The 24,216-nt window shown below is 32.7% G+C and overlaps 3 protein-coding genes, 2 non-coding genes and 1 pseudogene across 5 annotated transcripts; 3 read left to right on the forward strand and 3 right to left on the reverse strand.

Moving 5' to 3' along the window:
- Positions 1 to 691: 691 nt before the first annotated feature.
- LOC145625537 (subtilisin-like protease SBT4.3) lies at positions 692 to 4,643 on the forward strand. Its single transcript, XM_081678551.1, has 9 exons — positions 692 to 774; positions 1,750 to 1,841; positions 1,961 to 2,213; positions 2,465 to 2,951; positions 3,039 to 3,130; positions 3,221 to 3,436; positions 3,558 to 3,669; positions 3,763 to 3,976; positions 4,084 to 4,643. The coding sequence occupies exons 1-9, from the start codon at positions 698 to 700 to the stop codon at positions 4,641 to 4,643; spliced, it is 2,103 nt and encodes a 700-aa protein (XP_081534677.1). The 5' UTR covers positions 692 to 697.
- A 2,046-nt stretch (positions 4,644 to 6,689) lies between these two features.
- On the reverse strand, positions 6,690 to 7,151 carry LOC145625538 (copper transporter 6 pseudogene; annotated as a pseudogene).
- A 605-nt stretch (positions 7,152 to 7,756) lies between these two features.
- TRNAS-AGA (transfer RNA serine (anticodon AGA)) lies at positions 7,757 to 7,838 on the forward strand. The gene has a single exon. It is a non-coding gene; the product is annotated as a tRNA-Ser (tRNA).
- Positions 7,839 to 19,285: 11,447 nt separating this feature from the next.
- Positions 19,286 to 21,832, forward strand: LOC145624595 (uncharacterized). Its single transcript, XM_081677651.1, has 5 exons — positions 19,286 to 19,716; positions 20,048 to 20,132; positions 20,677 to 20,852; positions 20,963 to 21,091; positions 21,409 to 21,832. The coding sequence occupies exons 1-4, from the start codon at positions 19,603 to 19,605 to the stop codon at positions 21,038 to 21,040; spliced, it is 453 nt and encodes a 150-aa protein (XP_081533777.1). The 5' UTR covers positions 19,286 to 19,602; the 3' UTR covers positions 21,041 to 21,091; positions 21,409 to 21,832.
- A 335-nt stretch (positions 21,833 to 22,167) lies between these two features.
- On the reverse strand, positions 22,168 to 22,689 carry LOC145625539 (uncharacterized). Its single transcript, XM_081678552.1, has one exon. The coding sequence runs from the start codon at positions 22,687 to 22,689 to the stop codon at positions 22,168 to 22,170; it is 522 nt and encodes a 173-aa protein (XP_081534678.1).
- Positions 22,690 to 22,967: 278 nt separating this feature from the next.
- On the reverse strand, positions 22,968 to 23,039 carry TRNAD-GUC (transfer RNA aspartic acid (anticodon GUC)). Its single transcript has one exon. It is a non-coding gene; the product is annotated as a tRNA-Asp (tRNA).
- Between the last annotated feature and the right edge of the window lie 1,177 nt (positions 23,040 to 24,216).

Raw genomic sequence — 24,216 nt, forward strand, 5'->3', positions numbered from 1 at the left:
TATGACTCTAAGTCATTTGCTGCACGTCCTATGAGTACTCTTGTACGGCTATATGTATCATTTCTTGCTTATTAAAAAAAAAATTATGTGGCTATCAGAAATTTAGAATATTATAGGTTGCCATTTAGCTTATATTATTATTGAAATTGTACAATTACTTTCGCATGTAGTCCTAATTAAGCCTCTCAATTCATTTATACTCCGTATAAGTCAATCAGTCACCAAATAATAAACAATATTGTAAAAATAAGCAACAAATCATTATATTTATTTGGAAGTAATCAAATCAGATATTTAGACCATACAATGTACTTTTTCCATTGACTATTAGGAACAACCAAATCAAAGACGATTTATTTCCATAATTTGTTGCTTTTATTGCATTATCATATCTAAAAACTTAATTGATTTTTTTTTTTTTTTTACATCTATAAAAATGAGGATAAGTCATATCATCAAAATTAACAATTCACACATAAAAAAATGGTCAAATTCATGTTTTCTCAAATTCACTTTCTCACCCTTGTACTTGGCCTTTTTGCTGCGGGGACATTGTCTCTTAATGCTAATGATGATCGAAAGGCAAGTTACAACATTGTTGTCTTTGTTGTTGTTGTTGTTGTTGTTGTTGTTACGTTGTTGTTGTTGATTATGATTTCATCGATTTAATATTATTGTGCAGGTTTATATTGTATACATGGGTTCGATTTCGGAGGAATACGCTGTTACATCCGAGTATCACATTAATATTCTTCAGCAAGTTTTAGAGGGCAGGTTAGTAGCTATAATTATGTAACATATTTTGTTTAAGAGCTTATCATAGACATTAATTAATTATCTTTTGTGATTTGTGGATGACTATTCAATGGCCACAATAAACTTGTAGCTATTGTAATTAGTTTTTAATCTTGGCCCTATATTTTTAATAATCAATCTTGTCCATTCATCCAATTGACTTTAATTTTTAATTTTTTAATAAGAAAAAAAAATAAAAAATAAAAAAAACAGTTTTCTTGATTATGATTAAAAAAATTTCAGTTTCTAAAACAAAATACTGTACTTTGCCATTGATTGACGCATATACTTGCAATTTACAAGTTCAAAAGATTCTCCCATCTCCATTAAAAACCAATTACTCAACATTATATATTACTAGGCCCATGATTTTTGCATCAGTTTATCCAAAGAATGAATCATCTTCCGTTAAAGAAGAAAAAGTAGCAAAATAGAAGTAGATCGAATAAGAAGATAAAAGTTGTGAGATTTGTCTCTAATCTTTAAGAAACCAATCATTTGACATTAAAGATCAAAACAAAAATTGAAAACAAGATAAATTATAAGTTTCATCAATTCATCCTTTTTGAACAAAATTTCTAGTATTATAAAATTTGATATATATTTTTTTAATCTCATTTAATTTAATTTTTTTTTTTTTTTTTTTTTTTTTTTTGTGATAAAGTGTATTTTAAAGTCAACTAAATGGATGGATATGATCAATTTTGTAAAATAGAGGGTTGAGATTCACTAGTTACAATGGCCACAATTTTATTGTAGCCATTTGAAAACTGTCCGTGATTTGTATGTATTTCTTATTTTAAAAATTGATTCTTTTGTTTGTAATTTTCTAATAGTTCATTTCTCATAAAAAGTATGATTTTTTCTTATGCCATATAAATATATATATTGTAATATACTTGTTTACATAATGATATGCCTTTTCCTTTTTATTTTGAACTCTACATTTGAAAGTACGGCAGAAGAGTCCTTGGTAAGAAGTTACAAGAGGAGTTTCAATGGTTTCGCAGCAAGGCTAACAGAGAAAGAGAGTAAAAATCTCAATAGTAAGAAATAATGTCATCAAAATTACAATTAATTTTGACTTTTTTTTATTATTATTAATAATCCATATATTGTTTGTAATTTTGTAATTAATTTAAATTGATTGTGTATTTTTTGGTAGGTATGAAGGAAGTGGTGTCTGTATTTCCTAGTAAAACACTCAACCTTCAAACAACGAGGTCATGGGATTTCTTGGGATTAATTGAGAGTGATGTGGTTCCGAGAAATTTGACTAGCGAGAGTAACGTGATACTCGGTTCCTTTGACACCGGAATCTGGCCTGAATCACCGAGTTTTAGCGATGATGGTATCGGACCTCCCCCTAAGAAATGGAAAGGCGCTTGTAAGGGCGGAAAAGATTTCACTTGCAACAAGTACGTATATATCTTTGTTTACATACATGATACATCTACTAGTATAGATGTCAAGCTAGTGTAATTGACATATTGTTTATACAAACTTGCGTTATTTAAGTTGCTGCATATGTCAAATATATTTACCAGTCTTAATTTAATTATCACACGTTTTGTAATGTAAGAATGTTAATTACAAAACTTGTACAATTACTAGTCAAAAATATTTGTGTTCACTATAATCATATAATGTGTTCAATTCCATCTTGCAGTAAAGTAATTGGAGCTAGTACTACAACCTTTGATTCGGCGAGGGATGAAATTGGTCACGGAAGCCACACTGCTTCGACAGCAGCCGGGAGACACGTAGATCATACAAATTTTTATGGTTTGGCAGAAGGAATTGCAAGAGGAGCAGTACCTTCAGCTAGGCTCGCCGTATACAAAGTTTGTGGACGCGATGGTTGTCAGGACTCAGATGTTCTTACTGCATTTGATGAAGCAATTGCTGATGGTGTAGACTTGATTACATTATCGTTAGGATCATCCAATCCAATTGAATTAGATTTAGATAGTATCGCGATAGGTTCTTACCATGCGATACAGAAAGGTATACTAACCGTGCACTCTGCTGGAAATAGTGGTAACAGAAGTTTTAGTGTATCAAGTGTTGCACCTTGGTTATTCAGTGTTGCAGCAAGCACTACTGATCGGAGAATACTTGATAAAGTTGTCCTAGGAAATGGAAAGACACTACTTGTAAGTATTCTGATCATAAAAGTAATTTTTTCTCGTTATCATTCATATATAAACGTGTGATACTTACATGTACGTCTGAAAATACAGGGTTATTCTGTTAATTCTTTCCAGTCGAAGAAAGGGTTGCTTCCTTTAGTGTATGGCGTAGGTCCAAAAGAGTGTATAAAGGAATCCATACAGTAATCTTCAATTCCTTGCTTGGTTTCTTCGACTTTATTTGAACATATATTGTACTGTATCGTATTGTATAATCAATTTCGACGATGCAGGTATTGTGGGCAAGGTTGTTTAGATGAGTCAGTAAAAGGAAAGATCGTAGTTTGTGATATTTCAGATGGAAGTGGAATCATTGAAGCTTACAAAGTTGGTGCGCTTGGGGTACTGTCACGCATAAACATTGATTTTTCTCAGATTTATCCTTTGCCTGCAATTGAGTTCGCAAGCAATGAATTTCAAGCACTAAAATCCTACCTTAATTCCACAAAGTATGATACTCTGATCCATTCAATTTATTCATGTATAAATGTCATATACACTCCATGTTATGCATATATATTAAGTAATATACATTTTTATGTCAAATTATTCTTTTTTTTTTTTTTGTAGAAATCCAAAGGCAAACATCCTCAAGAGTTTCTCCTTTAATGACACTTCTTCTCCTTATGTCATCGGGTTCTCTTCTCGAGGACCTAATCTTGCTGCATCGGATATCCTTAAGGTAAACTTAATTGAAGCACAACTCTGCTTTTATTCCCTGCTTTTTCTCCCCTCTAATTCTTCTAAGAGTTTTGTGCCTACTATTTTGTTGCAGCCTGATATAACAGCGCCAGGAGTCGAAATTATAGCTGCATTTTCACCTTTGGCTTCTCTAACTGGAATTCCTGGAGATAAGAGATCAGTAAATTATACGATTTTTTCTGGTACATCTATGTCTTGTCCTCATGTCGCGGGTGCATCTGTTTATATAAAATCTCTCCATCCAGATTGGTCTCCTTCCGCGATTAAATCTGCTTTGATGACTACAGGTAATAACAATTCTCAGTAACATACAAATTTTTTTCTTACTCATTTTCACTTTTAAAAAATGAATTCAAACATATTCACTAATATAATGTTCTTCATATACTTGCAGCACAACCTATTAGCCCATCTAAGAACAAAGACGCCGAATTTGCCTATGGATCAGGGCATCTTGATCCTGTAAAAGCTGCAAATCCCGGACTTGTTTATGAAACAGAACAAGATGAATATCTTACATTTTTCTGTAAGTTGGGTTATGATAAAGACCAAATTGCTCTGATAACAGGTAACAGGAAATTCTCTTGCCCGAAAGAGAGTAACGAAACTTCGTCATTAGCAAAGGATGTTAACTATCCTTCCTTGTCTGTCATGGTTGAAATTGATATACCAATCAATATCAAGTTTAGTAGAACAGTCACCAATGTAGGAGTTGCTAATTCCACCTACACCGTAAAAGTCGAATCGCCCAAGGAAATTAAGGTCACAGTGAATCCTACTTCTCTTTCGTTTAAATCATTGAATGAAAAGAAGTCGTATGAAGTGAGCGTTGTTGGCAAAGCATTAACGGAAAACTCCTCCATTATATCAGCATCATTGGTTTGGTCTGATGGACAACATAATGTTAGGAGTCCTCTTGTTGTATACTCTGATTTTTACCATGGAGTTGACTAATTAGTGTACTATATAGTGTATATATATTTCCAATAAAAAGGATAATGTAGGTTGAATATAATTAATACTAATACTTACCTTTCTCTTTACTCTCCCTAATTTAACAACAATTTATTTGCTCGACTAGGGCACATGTTCCAAATGTCAATGCACAAGTTTGATTTAATCATCAATATCACCCTAACCCGTTTTAACCTGTGCGTGAAATCCCGAATTAAACCCGACCTATTGTTACCCGACCCGAATGTAACCCGACCTATACCTGATAAGAAGTATGTATAATTATGTATATTACATATATATATTATACAAGTACATAATTGGAGTCAATTCTACATAAACTCATCCATTAATAATAAAAGAGTATCCAATAATCATAGCAAAATCCATGATTAGGTTTACCATCACATATATATATATATATATATATATATATATATATATATATATATATATATATATATATATATATATATATATATATACACATTTTACATACAAATATTATTCATATATGAACATACTCAATTCATTGTTATTAAATAAATAAATTTAATCATAATACACCCTAGATCGAAGCTAGAAGGCTAAGAATTCTCGAAAACACTAGATAATTACATAATTAAGCTACAAGTAGAAAACTAAATGAATGAAAATTACATAAAGAATTTATTTTCTACTATCACTTGCATATCAAAATTTAATGAGATGAATTAGTTAAACAATTCTAGATCTTCGGAACCCTCTTGACTTGGCCCAAAAATCATGTACCCGAGTGCATGGCCCACAATTACTACAATAAAAACACCAACATTGAAAGACATAACAGCTAACATTAAAAGGTATGCGAGTCCCATACGTAGGGCATGTACTAGGGTACGTAAGAGCTGGTCCGAAGTAACATCCTTGTCGCCCGGTTTCGCAAGGGTGGTTCCGGCTAGCCACTCGACGAGGATGGCTAGGACGAAGATGATAACCAAAGCTAATACGTACATGCCGGTATGGGTTCCAGGCCAACCCGAAAACAAGATCTCCCCATCTTTACCCCAATAGAAGGTCATGTGCATCATCATGTTGTTATGATCATGCATTTTATTATGTTCATGCATCCCATTGTGTTCATGCATGTTCTTGTTGTTATATATGAATATGGCCTTTCAATACTTGGATGGTTGTTTTATGTGATGATGATGATGATGACAACGACGATAATGATGGAGGTATGTCGTAGACTTAATCATCTACTCCATCATACCAATTGCCATGGGCCGGCGTCAAAATTTTACCAACTATACTTCAATAATCAATTGATGTTTTCGATCGTTAAATCGATGTTGATATAGTTTAGTTTGTATATATATTATATGATGATCCCTCGCACTTTTAGTTAAATTGGTAAATCTGAATATAGGAGCTCTAAATTTAATTAGATTTACTTAAAAAGGGGAGGAGAGGTACGATTGTGATACAAAACCTCTTGACCAGGCCATTTGGTAATACTTTTATGTTCTAATATATGTTTGTCTAATTCAAAAGTACTTGGTAAGGTCGTAAATATATACATATATCAATGCAAGTGGTTTAAATACAAAGCTCAAGAAACTAATGACAAAGTACGTTTAATTTGACCTCAAAAGTAATATTAGCAATAATGATTTAAATTCAGAAGCTAGATGTGTATCAATAGTACCTAAATATTACCAAAATTATTATACATCTGGGTATATAGTGCACCTAGGTTTTTTTTTTCTTATTACGATGATTAAAGAATGGTTATTGCTCGGCTCGATCATTTAATCATTAAATGATGAGCAAAATATAACCTTGGGTACATTTTGCACCCGGGTGGATATAAATTTTTTCAAATATATTACATGCTTACAGAAAACCAACCACACAAAATAAGAAACATAGTATTTATTAACACACATTACTACATTAGCGATAATAATTTAAATTCGATCAACTAATGATTCATGCTTTAAGTGAGCTAGAAAAACCAAGGGCTCTTAATTTTGTTTGATCACAATTCACAAATCAACATGATCAATGAGGGAAAACTGAATCCTCGGAACCCTTATTACTATTTCTTGACCCAAAAACCATATACCCAAGTGCATGACCAACAATGACAACTATGAAAACACCAACATTAAAAGACATAACAGCCAACATAAGGAGGTAGGCGAGTCCCATACGTAGGGCATGCACTAGGGTTCGTAGGATGCATGAACCAAACCCTTCACCACTTGGTTTCACAAGGCGGGAGCAAGCAAGCCACTCGACAAGGAGGGAAAGGAGGAAGACTAAAACCAAGGCGAGGATGTACAAGCCGGTGCTAGTCCCAGGCCACCCTGAGAAGAGGATTTGGCCATTCTTACCCCAATAGAAGGTCATGTGCATCATCATCGTGTTGTGGTCACCCATGTTCATGTTGTTATGCCCCATTGACGGTGAAGATGATGATGGCGGTGGTGGGCTCATCATCATTCCATGATCATGATCCATAATAATCTATTTAGATTAATCAATAATGTAATTAAGACTAAATAAAAGTTTAGCTTAGTTTAGCTTAAGAAGGTGTTTTTTTTTTTTTTTTTTTTTCTATAGGTAAGGTAGATATATGAAGAATGGTACGTCCACGAAGTCAATTAGTAGTACTACTTATACACAAATATTGATAGTACACAATTTGAATTTCTTCTAGGGTAACGAATTGTACTACACAATTAATCAATTATCGAATTTTTTAATACTTTTATAGCAAATTTTGTTGTAATAACTGAAATCTAATTCTACATCTAATATATTATCAAAAATTAGTTATTAAACAAATATACTTTGAAGTAGCTAACTTATTTAATTATTGCTTAACAAAGTCAATCCAAAAAAAGGCACTTTTCATGCCTGAATTATAAGATAAATTATGTTAAGAAAATAGATCAAGGTGGACTTTGAGTTTGATAATATATATTTGTCTTCGATTATATTACTCCAAATTCTACTATCTTATAGATTTTGATCAATAGTAAGATTATGGGGTGCAATTTAAAAATAAAATAAAAGATTGATTAGTTAATCAGTATTATAAATTTGCCAAAAAGTTTCAGAAGGTGGGCGTGCCGGAGTGGTTATCGGGCATGACTAGAAATCATGTGGGCTTTGCCCGCGCAGGTTCGAATCCTGCCGCTCACGATTCTTTTTTAAGCCTTTTATGAGTTTGTTAGGCTTCACGCCTTCACTTGATTCTAGATTTGGGCCTTAGTCAAGCCCAATGTTAAATTGTGACTCGAAATCTAGTAGGGCTGACTTTGAACGATTATATCTCTTAAACTACAACTGATTTTGAGGTGATTCAAGTTGGAGGTGATAGCTTGGTTCAAGAGCTTTCCAACGATAGGTCATATGCCCAATTCCGATAAGAAACGAGAAAGTTATGACCGTTTTACAAAAACCTGACAAAGCTGGAAATTTGCAACGAGGCTGCGAGCTATAGCTCTATGCGAGTGAGCTATAGCTCGGCCCTATGAGGACTTGCGGCAGGTATGAGCTAGCTTCTGAGCTATAGCTTGGTAGTTAGGTTATTTTAGGATAATTTATGGAATATTTCCTAAAATTATATCTTTTCTATGACGGCTATTTGAGTATACTTGGGGAACAATCTTAGGGTTTGATTAGGGTTTTCTTGTGTTATAAAAGGACCCTTTAGTTGATCAATTAGATCATACCTTATTGAGCCATTAGATTTAGGACCCCTTGTATTATTCTCTTGTTTCTTTCTCCATTATAGTGAAGAAGCTCTCGAATCCCCCACCCGTGGATGTAGGTCTATTTTGACCGAACCACGTAAATCCTTGTGTTGTTTGTTTATCTTCTTTATTGCTTTTCTCATTCTTATTTTCATTGACTTGTTCCGCATTAATCAAACACAATTACACCCTTATTTCCTAACACCCAAAATAAATTGGATCAGGCCCAACAACAAATGTTAGGACCTTCAAGCTATTGAGTCAATACTAACAATTAGAATTAGAATTTTTTTTTTTTTTTTGGGTGTAAATAGGTAGCAATAAACGAGATTTGATCCTAAGTTAAGTATGAGTATCTCCTTTAAGACCAATTTGTCCGTGTTTCTTACCATGTAATGCTATTTAGTTTTTTCAAGGTAATCTAAATCTAAAGAAGAAAAATATATGGTCAATCAATATTGAAAACAAAATGTGGCATATGCTAATATGCATATCCCTAGATCAAAGGATTATGAGAATCAAATCAATTTCTTCAACCATATCAATTTCTTCTGGCCTTTTCTATTCTGATTCTCTTCCTTTTCTCATGTGGGATAACTATATTTGATCTTGACCATATAAGTTTTAGAAAAGGAAAATTAATGGAAGAATAGTGATTAACACAATGACACTCGATAAGAGTATGTTACCATAATTATAGCAATATAAATACTTTACTATTAGTCAATTTTATCGGCATAATCTTAAAAATTTTACTTTTAATGAAGCAATTGGTCAACAGTAAATTTTCTGCTTCCTTTTATAATAAAATTTCGTAAATCTAAACACGTTTTATTTGGATATGAATGGATTAGTTATAAAATGAATCTAAATTGACTCAATTGGTCATCTCACCATGAAAAAAAAAAAAAAAAAATTAGAGAGATACCTTGCTTCCAAAGTAGTATGAAGAATGGACCTACAAACAAATGATTAAATTTGAAAGATACCATCCAATTCAAGATAAAATCTGACTATAGAAGTTTTGAATAGGGGACCAAAAATGTTGACTATATCTTGTAATATATTAGTATATCTTTAGAAAGATTGATAATAAAGAAAGAATGTAATCCACTCAAAAAAGAAGAATATTACAAAATTGTAGATGTTATGAAATATATAGAAATTAGAGGATTAAGAGAAGAAGGTAATAAGAGAAGTATTACTACTTTTATGTATTACTCTTGGTAATATTTTGTGCGTCATACAAGTGAAATTACATGGCTATTTATAGTAGTAAAAACCACTATTACATTGTGGGCTATAACCTTAGAGGGTGGCAATTAGGGTTGGCTACTACATTAAATGTAATGAAGAAATTGGAGTGTGGACATTCACACCTTGACTAAATTAATTAACTCTTAACACTCCCCCTTGAATGTCCATACAGAATAGGGTATATGTTGCCTCGTTAAAACCTTGCTAGGTAAAACCCTTTAGGATAAAAGCCATAGCTAAGGGAAAAGAGTACAACAATATATTACTATATGCTTTAGTGTACTGCCTCATTAAAAACCTTGTCAGGAAAAACCCATTGGGATAAAAACCTGATCGAAGGGAAAAAGAGTGCAGTGCATATAATGCTCCCCCTGATTTTAACATAGTTTATGAAGACGACGCATCCCAATCTTGTGGACCAACCGCTCAACACTCTTCGAAGGTAGGGACTTTGTAAACAAGTCTGCAAGATTATCAGATGATTGGATCTGTTGGACATTTATCTTCCCTTCCTTCTGCAAATCGTGTGTAAAGAACAGTTTTGGGGATATATGTTTAGTCCTATCACCTTTAATATATCCTTCAGTTACTTGTGCGATACATGCAGTATTATCTTCATAAATGATGGTTGGACTTTCAGTTACTTCTTTCATCCCACATTCTTCTTGGATATTGCCGATCATTGACCTTAGCCATACACACTCACGTCCTGCTTCATAAAGGGCAATCAACTCAGCATGATTTGATGATGTCGCAGTTAAGGTTTGCTTTGTTGATTTCCAAGAAATTGCAGTTCCACCATAGGTGAACAGATATCCAGTTTGTGACTTGGCGTTTTGTGGGTCTGATAGATATCCAGCATCTGCATATCCGATGAGGGTGGCATCTTGCCTTGATTGATAAAACAAACCAAGATCTTTTGTTCCTCGTAGATATCGTAGTAAGTGTCTTACTCCTTTCCAGTGTCTCTTCGTTGGTGCGTTGCTAAACCTGGCTAACAAATTCACAGAAAAAGCTATGTCTGGTCTAGTATTGTTAGCTAGATACATTAGAGCCCCAATTGCACTTAGATATGGTACTTCAGGACCAAGGACATCCTCGTTTTCCTCTCGAGGTCTAAATGGATCATATTTCATAGTCAAAGACCGAACAATCATCGGGGTGTTTGTTGGGGTCGCTTTGTCCATGAAAAAACGTTTTAACACTCTTTCGGTGTAGTTAGACTGATGGACGAAAATACCATTATTTAAGTGCTCAATTTGCAATCCAAGGCAAAATTTAGTTTGTCCAAGGTCTTTCATCTCAAATTCTTTCATCAAGTATTTTGCAGTTCTTTCAAGTTCATTTGGGGTTCCAATGATATTCAAGTCATCAACATAAACTGCAACAATTGCAAACCCTGATTGTGATCTCTTAATGAAAACACAAGGACTGATTTGATTATTCTTGAACCCTTCTTTCATAAGGTATTCACTAAGACGATTATACCACATCCTCCCAGACTGTTTTAATCCATAAAGTGACCTTTTTAATTTTATGGAAAGTAAATGTCTAGGCTTGTGGTTTACTGGTAATTTTAGTCCATCTGGGACTTTCATATAAATATCTGTATCGAGTGACCCATATAAATATGCGGTCACTACATCCATCAATCGCATCTTTAGTCCTTCTGAGACTGTCAAGCTTACCAGAAATCTTAACGTAGTTGCATCAACTACGGGAGAATATGTCTCCTCATAATCAATCCCTGGAATTTGAGAAAAACCTTGGGCTACAAGTCTTGCCTTGTATCTAACAATTTCATTTTTCTCATTTCGTTTTCTCACAAATACCCACTTGTATCCAACTGGCTTTACACCTTCTGGTGTAAGGGTTATTTTTCCAAACACTTCTCGTTTTTCGAGTGACTTTAACTCTGTCTGCATTGCCTCTTTCCATTTTGGCCAATCATGCCTGCAACGACATTCTTCCACTGTTCTTGGTTCACTATCATTTTCGTCAGATGCCATTTCAATTGCAATGGAATATGCAAATATTTCATTTACGATAACATCATTTCTATTCCAATAATTCCTGGTAGAAACAAAATTTATTGAAGTTTCATTGTTATCGATGTTATGGTCATCTTGTTCATCCCCTTTCGGATTATCATCTTTTTCTCTATTCTTATCTGTACTTTGTCTTTCTTGACCTTCTGTAAGGGGAATATTGTCGATCTCATCGGGTCTTTTTAATTTTCTTGGTTTAGAGTCTTTTGAACCAAGTAGTCTTCCACGCTTTCGGCGTGCTAGAGATTCATTTTCAATGATCTTATCACCAGAAGGAATTTCAATTCGTGCAGGGGCATTTTCAGCTGGTATATGTGATTTTGTCACTTTCTTTGCATCTATAAATGCATCAGGCAGCTGATTTGCAATGCTTTGTAAATGAACAATTTTCTGAACTTCTTGTTCACACATATTTGTTCGTGGATCAAACATTGACAATTGTGTTGCATTCCAAATGATTTCTATTTCTTTCTTTCGTGGGTCCACTTTCTCTCCCCCTAAGGCTGGGAATACTGTCTCATTGAAATGACAGTCGGCAAATCTGGCCGTAAATAAATCACCGGTCATTGGTTCAAGATATTTAATTATGGAGGGTGATTCAAACCCAACATAAATTCCCAGCCTTCTTTGTGGACCCATCTTTGTTCGTTGGGGTGGAGCAATAGGAACATACACCGCACAACCAAAAATTTTTAGATGTGAGACATTAGGTTCTCGACCAAAAACTAATTGTAGTGGTGAGAACTTATGATAAGCAGTTGGTCTCAACCTAATTAGCGTTGCCGCATGTATTATGGCATGACCCCAAGCAGATGAAGGCAATTTTGATCTCATCAATAATGGCCTTGCAATCAATTGTAGTCTCTTAATTAATGACTCAGCAAGTCCATTTTGTGTATGAACATGAGCTACTGGATGTTCTACAACAATTCCAATCGACATACAATAATCATTAAATGTTTGGGATGTAAATTCCCCTGCATTGTCAAGCCTTATTCTTTTTATTGTATGGTCTGGAAATTGTGCTCTTAGTTTAATAATTTGAGCAAGGAGTTTTGCAAAAGCAACATTTCTACTGGATAAGAGACTTACATGTGACCATCGAGTTGAGGCATCAATTAATACCATAAAATATCGGAATGGTCCACATGCAGGATTAATTGGTCCACAAATGTCTCCTTGAATCCTCTCTAAAAATGTTGGAGATTCAGTAGCAATTTTGTTCATAGATGGCCTTATTATTAATTTGCCAAGTGAACATGCAGAGCATGTTAATTCATCTGATCGAGGGATTTTGACATTCCTAATTGAATGTCCTACTGAATTTGCTATAATCTTGTGCATCATTCCTGTACCAGGATGACCCAAACGATCATGCCATAAATTTAGCAGATTCTTATTATCTAACTTCTGGTTAGATATCGAATTTATTTCAACTGGTCGTATATCTATATGATATAACCCTGAAGAATATGCTGGCAATTTCTCATACACATGTTTCTTGCCATGTTTTTCTGCCGTGAGGCATAAATATTCCTTTTGATCCACTATCATTGTTTCTAAATGAAAACCATTTTGACGCACATCTTTAAAACTTATAAGATTTCTTCGAGATTTACTCGAATATAAAGCGTCATTAATGATTAATTTTGTTCCATTTGGGAGTATTATGCAAGCTTTTCCAGAACCTTCTATTAGCTTGGCTGACCCAGAAATGGTATTAACATTTGCTTGAAATAATTTTAACTTTAAAAAATATTTTCTATCCTTCAGAATAGTGTGTGTTGTTCCACTGTCCAAAAGGCATTGAAATTTGGAACCAACTTCGGGCAGATCCATATCTTCATAAAATAATAAGTATAAGATTAGTTTAAGATAATTAAACTGGACTTACTTTATTAATGATGAAAAATTAAAAGTATATAACTTGAACATGAAAAAAAAAACATACAAGAAAAGTACATAATGAAAACATAATACATATCATAGTAATTGATGAATTATCTAAACATGATTATTCTCTCCAAAGATAAATTCACCACCAGCTTCACCATTGTCTATGTGGAAATCAGACACATCAAGGCTAATTCCAGGGACATTTTCTTCATTAACATAATTTGTTTCGGCATGTTTTTCTTTCCCTTTAATGGAAGCCTGGTATAGTTCTACCAGATGTTTGGCCGTACGACAAGTACGTCCCCAATGTCCAGTCATGCCACATCTATAACATGTGTCTTTTCCTTTTATGGTGGCTTGATTTTTGTTTCCTTGTTGATGCCCCCTTTGAGTGTTGTTTCTAGGGGGAAATTGGCCTCTACCACGGCCATAACCACGTCCACGGCCACGTCCACGGAAATTTCCACGACCTCTGCCACGGTTATTATATTTTCCACGTCCACCTCTATGAGCAACATTTGTCTCAGGTGGATTTGAGCTTTCTACAGCATTTGTTTCATTGAATGCTTGAGACCCAGTTGGTCTTAGGTTGTGATTCTTCAACAGAAGATCATTATTCTTTTCAGCAACCAATAATGTAGAAATAAGCTCAGAATATTTTGCAAAGCCTCTTTCACGGTATTGCTGTTGCAATACAATGTTGTTAGCATGGAATGTAGAGAGTGTTTTCTCTATCATTTGCACTTCAGTGACTGGTTGATCACAATATCTCAATATTGATACGATTTTATATAGTGATGAATTATAATCACTGACAGATTTAAAGTCCTGAAATCTCAGGTTTGTCCATTCAAACTGTGCTGAAGGAAGGAGTACCCTTTTGTGGTGGTCATACCTTCCTTTCAGGCTATCCCATAGTTCTTTGGGATTTTCCACCATTAAATACTCAGTTTTTAAACTGTTATGTAAATGATGCCTTAAGAGAACTATAGCTTTTGCTTTCTCTTGATCAGTTGGAACTTTAACTTGAGCAGGGGCATCTTTTTCGTTTCCTGGGATGGTAATTTCTTTGATTGTATGTTCCAATCCCTGAGCCTTTAAATTCATTTGGGCATCAACTGTCCATTCAAGATAATTATGTCCAGACAAGTCTAATACGTCAAATTGTCTTTTCATCAAGTCTCCCATTTTAACTACAATCAAATAGGTAATTATTATTAAGCCAATTAAGCAAGTGATAATTAAAGTAATCAATTTGTAATCATAATAATAATCCATTTAAAACATATTTGCTTCTCCCCCTTGGGTTATTATTATGATGTACATAAAGTTAAGCTAAAATTAAACATGATAATTACGTTAGTAACGACAACAACAATAATAACAATAACAATGATAATAATAACAATAACAATAAATACTACTACTATCACTACATCACCGACAACAACAACAACAACAATAATAATAAAAATATTAATGACATACATTAATGATAAGACAAAAGGAACATTTAGTATAACAAAATGCACTTATAATCTACCTAGAAGACAAAAAAACTTGAAGTACTACGGAGATTACATGCATGAATTCCCTTTGTCGAAAAACCGAGCGCTACTTATGTAAAATGATGAAAATCATCATTGCCATTAATAAAACTACTAGGGCCATAATTAAAACTAAATATAGTTTTAATTTCCTTAAATCTTCTTCAAAGGTAAAGGGGTGTGGTGGTTGTCGGTTGTCGACGGGGAACATGGTGTGTGACCGGTGTAGATGGAGGAAGAAAAAGAGGAGATAATTTGGGTAAAGTTTAAGGGGGGGATAAGGTTTGTATGGTGAAATAAGGGGGTGTAATCCGCCTTTTATAGGGGGGTAAATTATCCGTTTCAGCTTTACACTACTGTAAAAATATCATACAATGTTCTAGTAGACTGGTAAAATAATCGTAATCAAACTATTAATATTTACAAACGTAAATAAGTATCACACTGGGATGCAAGCCGTAGTGGTCCGAGAACCCTAATCTATTCATGAGGTCAAGGGTTCGAAAACTGAAAGAAACATAAAAGTGTGTAATCTAAAAATTAAATAAATATAAAGGCTGCATCATTTTTTTCATTTTAGTAATTATGCACAAGTAAGTAAGTATAAACATGATTTGTGTGACCATGAAATTTACTCTATTAACATGCATACAACAAATATTTCCACATGCAAAAGTAATTATATATTACTTTCTATAACCATGCATGAGAGTTACCAAACTAAATATCATAAATAAGGTATGTATTGATATCCTCATTTTTAATCAACATGGCTAATTATGTGGAGTAATTTTGTGGAGAAATATATTGTGAGTTTCTGGTATAGAGGATCCCATATGGGCAACTATAGAGCATACTCCTCAAAATATATTTTGTGAAAGAAATTGAATCTTTGTAAAAATTGGATAATCGGTATAAGTATACCTGATTGAAGATGGTGCTGATAACGTGTTATGAAATATATAGAAATTAGAGGATTAAGAGAAGAAGGTAATAAGAGAAGTATTACTACTTTTATGTATTACTCTTGGTAATATTTTGTGCGTCATACAAGTGAAATTACATGGCTATTTATAGTAGTAAAAACCACTATTACATTGTGGGCTATAACCTTAGAGGGTGGCAATTAGGGTTGGCTACTACATTAAATGTAATGAAGAAATTGGAGTGTGGACATTCACACCTTGACTAAATTAATTAACTCTTAACAGTAGATGCTATATGTCTCTATTCATGCAATAAGGTGGCCAATTCTTTTGTTAAGAGTTAAGATAAAAGCTTCCTTTACACACACATTCTTTGACGAATATTGGTATCTTTATATTAGTTGCAATGCTAGCTCTCTTGGGATATTATTGGGTTCATCTTGATCCTTCTTTTTGATCCTTGTTTCTTAGAAATCTAATCAAATCAAAAATTATCATCTCCTACTTTTGCTCACATTTAAAAAATGGCCTTTATTATTCCCTATATATTAATGAAAGCATGCATGTCAGTTGAAACTAGTTGTCTCGTATTAAAGTATGACACAATGCAAAGTGATTAACATATAAGTTTTACATACAAGATTACTCGATTTTTATTAGAATGAAAATGAACCATGTTAACTTATATGTGATGAATAGAACTCCTCCTAAAAGATCAAATATTATATCTCTCACAACATATTTGATTGCGAACTCTTAAATTGTAATAGGTTTGTAGTATGAGTTTTTAAATGTAATGATGCACAGTATAATAATAGTACTATTTAGTGATTATTTCATTTACATCTTATCTTTGAAATTTTCTTTTATTTTCTTAAACTATTTGATATAATGGGTTGGTACTATTTTCTATTTTTATAAGTGTAGGATGTTAGATGCTAAAAAAAGAATCTAATTTAGACATGTTTAAAATAATTATTCTTTTTAACTTTCAAATTGTTTATTATTTACGACTCAATGAGATATTAAACCTCAACAAAGATGCTCAAGATGCAACGGGCCGGGCCAAAATTTGTTTGTTAAAACAGCACCCCTTTAGGCCTCTATCAAGAATATGTATCATAATAAGAAGTCAATGGAAAAAGGTCAATCATGCATGACTTTCATTTTTATTATTTATTTTGAGATTCAAATGAGGGACCAAATCGACTTTATATTTGGCCTAAGTTTACTTTTACGACATACTATTCCATAATAATTTTTTGGAATTTAAAAAAAAAAAAAATTAATCAGATTCCAGTATACCACCATTTTTGTACCCGTCTTTATCTCCTCCTAGCTATGATTACTCTTAGCCGTCTCCCTCTCTACCATAACCCTTTCCTGTAGTTTACCATACATCTGGAATAAAATGCCGATTTTTATAAAAAAAAGTTTAGACAAATTTGACGCTCATATTGCTGACAAAATAATACTTTTCACTAGGGCAAAGCGCGTGGAAATATACTTTATGCGAAGGATAGGAATATATGGTAGTTTTCTAAGACAGGGCATGAAAATAATGTCCCCTAGAGGCCTAGACCAAGTATATGAATAACAAATTAAACCATATCAAAATCAACATTGTAGCTAGTCTAATCCAACCTCACTACTTTTTTTTTTCTTTTGTTACTTGCACTTCTTTAATTTCGACATAATCGATTATCACCTTTGTTTGACAATTGATTCTCACTTGTTTTACCTTCTAAACAAGTTGCCAAAAAAAGGATGGATTATGTATAGTCCATGGTTTTTCGAAGAAAAACATGATACAAAAGATGCGTTTTGAATTGCCTAGATGCTCAGAATGGAATAATCCAAAGATTATAACTCATGAGGATGGGAGAAGATCAGAGTTGTTGATCCCACGAGGAAAAAGCAACAACATAAATTAAAATCATATCTTCTTCAATTCATGCATGCATGCATTCTTATAGATCATTTGATACGTTCACATTTGGGAAATTGAACATTTATTCTATACTTGTTAGCTCCCATGCTTCAATCTTTATTCGTACATATGAAGATCAATGTCTTTAAAACTTTGATCATTAACTAAAACTAACATGCATGTACAGTACAGAGTATTTATTTGTATGGACAATATGTATAGTATTAAGATTGGTGAACATTTTCAAAAAAAATATCTTTATATCGTACAATACTTTTGGAAAAAAAATTTATAATCTTATTCGCAGTACAATCTATTTTGCAAAAAAATTAATTACTTTAAACAATTTTTTATAAAATCTTAATCTTAGTAGTATATTTTTTTGTCAAAACCACTATAAATATATATTAGCGAATCACCAATTGTAACTTGTACAAAGTAATTGAATTTATTCCTCAATTTCTCATCGCTTTGCCAACCAAATACTACTACTCTATGGTTTTTGAGGGTCAAGTCAAAAATATTTTTTTAGCTTTATGGTGGTATTTTGTAAATAAAAAGTTTATCCAAAAATTTAAATTTCATAGTTTTATTTTTCGCAGTGTTGCAAGTGGCAAACTTGTATTGTTACTTTTTTTTTTTTGAAACCAACTTGTATTGTTACTTTGTTAGTGTAGGAATTGAACATCTTTGTGTTATTTACATCATAGTGTCAAGTTTGTGTCAATGATGGTGGACGATCCTAAATTAATGTTGTTGAATACTTCATATAATTTCTCCTAAACTTAACTATAATATCATAAAGTTTTCACTTCATCTTTCCTTCCCTGTCCATTTTTAATTAATTTCTTAATCACAACTAACCACTTCTCATAATCTCCGTACACTAATCAATGCTAAAAAAAGTACTTCTTCATCGTTTCAATATATCATCTTTTTTTTCTTTGAAATAAAGATGGTCTTTTTCCTTCCATTAAAATTAATAAATGAAATAAATAATAATAAAATAAAAAAAAAAACCTTTTTCCAAAATCAATTCTAGAATTATACTCCATAATAAAATAAATAAATAAATACTTGAAATTCATACGAAAGAGTCAACGTTCAATTAAGTTTACATGTAGTGATTTAAAGAGCTGGTATATTTTTTTATGTCAACCAAATAACAAGAAAGTTTCAATAACCTTTTGATGACATGGAGGGGCACCTTACCATCTATGGCCCCCTCAATCAAATTTCTTCTCATCCGAAGTCCTTATAAATTGACGGTGCGCCACGGTTAGGATTCAATTTAAGTGCCTTCCTCTTCTCTTCTGAGCTCTGACCCCCCTTCCTTCCTAACATATCCTTTTAGTTATCATCATAAACACTATTTCACGTGTATTGTCTCTTTCACTTACCCTATTTTTGGCTTCCATTTTCCTTTAATTTGCCTACTTCTTAAAGTTTAGTACCACTACTTATTTTGTATTTTTGCAATTGTGGGTTAGTTTTGTTGGTTTTTGTTTTATAGATTTTTTACATTTCTTTTTCAAATACCTAACTTCTTCCTATTACTAATAACCCACAAAACTTTTCTAAACACAAATAAAAATTAAAAAAAAAAATGGATAATAAGAAACCACAAATAAGTTCATCTTCATCTCTGACTTCTCAGCTTTTTGGGCCTCAAGAATCTTCATCATCCAATGATGTTTTAGCCTCCATTTTCCCTCCTAAGGTATATTACCTCTTTTACCCCTGTTTTCCTCTGTTTTATTAATTACTTGACTAGAATTACTGTATCAATATTTGCATAAAATCATAAATAAATCACAAAAAAAAAATTAATTCGACTTATTAATAGCTAATGATTATTCTTTTTCTTTTTTAAAAATTACTTTTTGAATAGTTCAAAAATGAAAAATATTAATACAAAAAACCCACCTCCCCTGTTTTCCTCTGTTTTTTTCTTCTTTAAACTTCTTCAATTCCTTAAATAAATAAGAATTTGATGTTGACTTTTATTTAAAACCTTTATTAATGATTTTTTTATGATAATTAATTTACAGGGTACAGGAAGAAATTCAGGCTATTCAGAAAACAGAGGATCATGGCAGGAGCCTTCTGGAAATCAGCCATGGAATGCTAAACAAGGTATTATAACTTTCCAAAATAATTTAATCCATAAATTTATCCAAAATATATAATCATAAGTTATATTTTTTATATTTCTTTCTGACATTTTTTGCAACTATCCAAAAAATAAAAATCCTAGGAATATCCTACAACTTGCCTATAGATTGCAACTAACAATAGAAAGTTTTGTCACCTTTGGAGTTACACTTCTAAAGTTGTAGCACTACTTCTCTTAACAAGTTGCAATAAAATAGTCAAATTATTCCTTATATGACTCAAAACTAGATAAGATTTTTAAACATTTTGTTGTCAACTAAATTTATGTTAGCTTGGTCATACTTTTTCAATTCTAAGTTTTAATAACTATATTATTGCTATTCGAAATTAATACTTACACTACAAATGTGCTTTCTAAAATATTCGGTTACAATGAAACGTGTTATTTAAGATACTAGTTGATTATGATTAGACTTTTCAATATGTTACTCGATATGGAGTAACTATGTGTATTATTAGGTCAAGCAAGTATTCCATACTTATGTTACTTTGTTGTTTTATTTAGATAACACGTACAAACACGGCGATACAGCTTATGGTTGCTCGGCTAATAAAGAACGAAGCACGATTTACCAGCAAGAGGGAGGAGAACCATGTTACCTTAGCTCCTCACTTTACTATGGTGGCCGTGACATGTATTCGAAACCACCTACTAATCAAAATCCGACTACATACCCTACAGTAAGTCTCCATGCTAAAGAATATATCCTTGTAACAACATTAATGTACAACTTTTAATCTTGGTTAATTATGAATAACGAATATTAATTAGTTTAATTGTTGATTATTAGTACAAGAAAGATGGTGGAGAAGATGATCCAAGTGGTGCTTCAAGAGGAAATTGGTGGCAAGGATCGCTTTATTACTAGAATCTATCTGCAGGCCAACTAGGACGTACTGTGTGAATATTATGGTTTAAGGTACGTAACAAAAATGTGTATAAGATATGGTTTTTTTAACTTTATGGTAAAATTATTGACTATCAAATGAGGAAAAAAACAGAATGACTTGACCTAATCTTTAAAAAAGAATTACTAGTAGATTGAGCCTTTACAAGATTTAGAGGGCGGTATTTTGGGAATTGTTTTAGGTCATGTTTTTTCATCACCTTATTTTTCTAAACCGATACGAGTATTATTTTTACTGAATTGAAATTACTTATAGGATATTTCGTTGTATTGTAGGCTTTTGAGTTTGAATGTGGCTAATTAAGTTCAATTCTGCTATCATTTTGCAGGAAATCTGCTTATTATTATCAAACATTCTAGCATGCTCGGTTGTGGTTTATTAGCATAATATAAATGAAGAATAAGCAAATTTGCAAATCCATGGATAAAAGTTCCTCCAAGGGGATCGAACTATGGCTTTAAACGAGAATTCGAAACGACGAAATTTTCTTCATGTATACATATGTTTTCTTAATCAAGGATCCTGTCCATGGCATTATATTAGGGAAGTGATGGTTGGGAATGATGCTCGTTTTATGTCATCTACTGAACTTCCCAACTGATGAGTTACTAATTACTATGAACCTGTTTTCCTTAAGGAAAAGGGTGCTTGTATATGTAAACTGTAGTAACCGTCAAGAGGCCTTATTATATATGAACTCGATATGTAGTAAGTACGAAGTATTATCTAACATGTTTTAGTTCGACCTATAATCTCTTTAAATTACCATATTTTGAAAACTAGTTAACCACACGTATGTCTGTTGTGACCCAAGTCAAATTCGATCCAAGAAAATGTATGCCAAATCTATCAAAAATGGGCTATTCACAAACAAATTGGTTAGATGGGCCCAAAGCTTCTTTTGTCAAAGGCATGATATGAAAAACATAGCTACTGGTATAATAAACTTGATATTTTGATAACTAAGTTGTTATTTGATGATAAGATTCAAGAAGTAGAAGTATAATAAACTTGATACATGATGATGTCGTAGGTGTGGCTTTGTCACGTTTTGTTCCCTCCTAGTTATGTTATTTTAGTTTGTTTTTCAAGAAGTAGAAGCATGCAAGATGATACATATATAAAGAACAAGAGCCAAGGGGACTAACACAAGAAGAGGTACGCAGGCAGCCAAAGTATAAAAATCGCGACAAGCCAAGACACCGAGCTTGATTTGAACCAAATTGACCAAACCCAACATTAAGAAAACACAACCAAACACTGAACCACAAGCACAAGCCAATATCCCAATCCTTAACACCACACTATTGACATGAACCACCATCACATTAGTCGGCCTAGTTGCTTGACCTCCTTCACCGCCACCACTTGTTTTGATGGCTTGTTTGAGGGCTGAGGCCATGAGACTTGAGAATAGAAATGAGGAAAAGGAGTAGACATGGTAAGCAATGAGATCCTCCGCGACAAAGGAGGGTGCTAAGCATGAAGATGATCCATTGTTTTTGCTAACAAGAGTGTAAGACGGATTACTAGGATCGGCGTTAACAATGCCTAAGAAGAGGGCTAAGGTGAACAAGGAGTTTACATTTACAATACCGTCTAGGGCCATTATATGAATGGGTGTTGTGGTAGAACTTTTATGGTTAGTTATGCTATTATTCTCCATTATAATGTTTATGTTGCTAGCTTTTTAGGAGAAATAGTTTGTAAAGTGACGAATAAAATGGAGAATTTTTTTTTATAATTGTTTGAGAAGATGCAATATTTTGGTGGTTGGTGATGATGACTGTGGAGAAACGTCCAAGCAACAACCTGAGAATATGACTTGCACAAAATATTTCCTTAGTTTTTAAGGGGAGTCCAAAAATTACATATATATATGAATTGCGCCGTTGCCGGGGATCGAACCCGGGTCATCCGCGTGACAGGCGGAAATACTTACCACTATACTACAACGACTGGATTGTCTAGTTTGATTGAAATACTTAACTTTCTTTATCTAATCATTAATAATTCAAAGCAAAATTAAATTCATTCAAAATTCTACCTCTGTTCCGTATTCTTAGCAACTTCGGGGTATTATTTGTGAAATATAAAATATTGCAAAGTTGCAAAAAAATATTAAACGGAAGTAGTACGAAGTATGTGCTTGACGAGTGAATTTAAAGATAAATAGCTTGATTGCTAGTGTTTTCAAATGAAAAGCTTTGATGATATCAATCAATTGAAATTCATGTTATTTTGTACAATGTACTGTATTATTTTTTGTAATTGTTCATGACTCTTATGTACCTGATATATCGTGCATACAATTTCTTACATACATCCGAGTAAAATTTCTTACATACACCCAGATAGACCGAACAATGTCTTTTCAGCATCTTTACCCCCAATAGAATTGGAAAACATAGTACTATTCAATGATACATATTCCATTAACTAGCTAGCTAGGTTAAATTAGTCTTACTAATCAATGATATATCCAACTAACTAAAACAACAGTCAATAAGAGCCGTACTTTCCGATGATGGATATTGGCAATCGTATCATGTCCATGTTTCTAAGTGCACACTATACATTATTGAAGTTTAAAGTCGAGATTTTCAACTTCTTTTTAAGAAACATAAGCTAATAATGCATCTTCACAATGATCGTGCCCACTATTGATTTGAATCATCAGTGCATATCCCATTTGTCTGCAAGACATCAAAATTAGGTTTTTCTTTGTTATCTAGTAATTAAATGAGTAATTTTTGTATACATCCAGCATATAATAATTTACTGTACATCGGGATCACTTTTACAATTTTTTGGATAATTTTTATCAATGAAGCATAAATATTTTGTAACTTTTATTTATGTCAGGGTAACTTTTATTGCAACTTTTGCTCATTTTAAGGTACCTTTATAACTGATATACAATATTTTATTGTACATCCGATTTATTTAAAAGTTTGTCTAATTAAAGTGATTGATCAAGTTGTGTTTAGACCATTTTGTTGCCTTATAAAAAGTTTTTAATAGCAATTTAATTAATTATATATACTTTTTTTTTTAAGAATTGGAGTCACAAGTGTAATAACCAAAGATGATTTTTGTGAAATAATAATATTTCTTATTAAGACTGAAATAAATT

The sequence above is a fragment of the Chenopodium album genome, chromosome 3, assembly GCF_948465745.1.
Source record: "Chenopodium album chromosome 3, dcCheAlbu1.1, whole genome shotgun sequence".
NCBI classification, from domain to species: Eukaryota; Viridiplantae; Streptophyta; class Magnoliopsida; order Caryophyllales; family Amaranthaceae; genus Chenopodium; species Chenopodium album.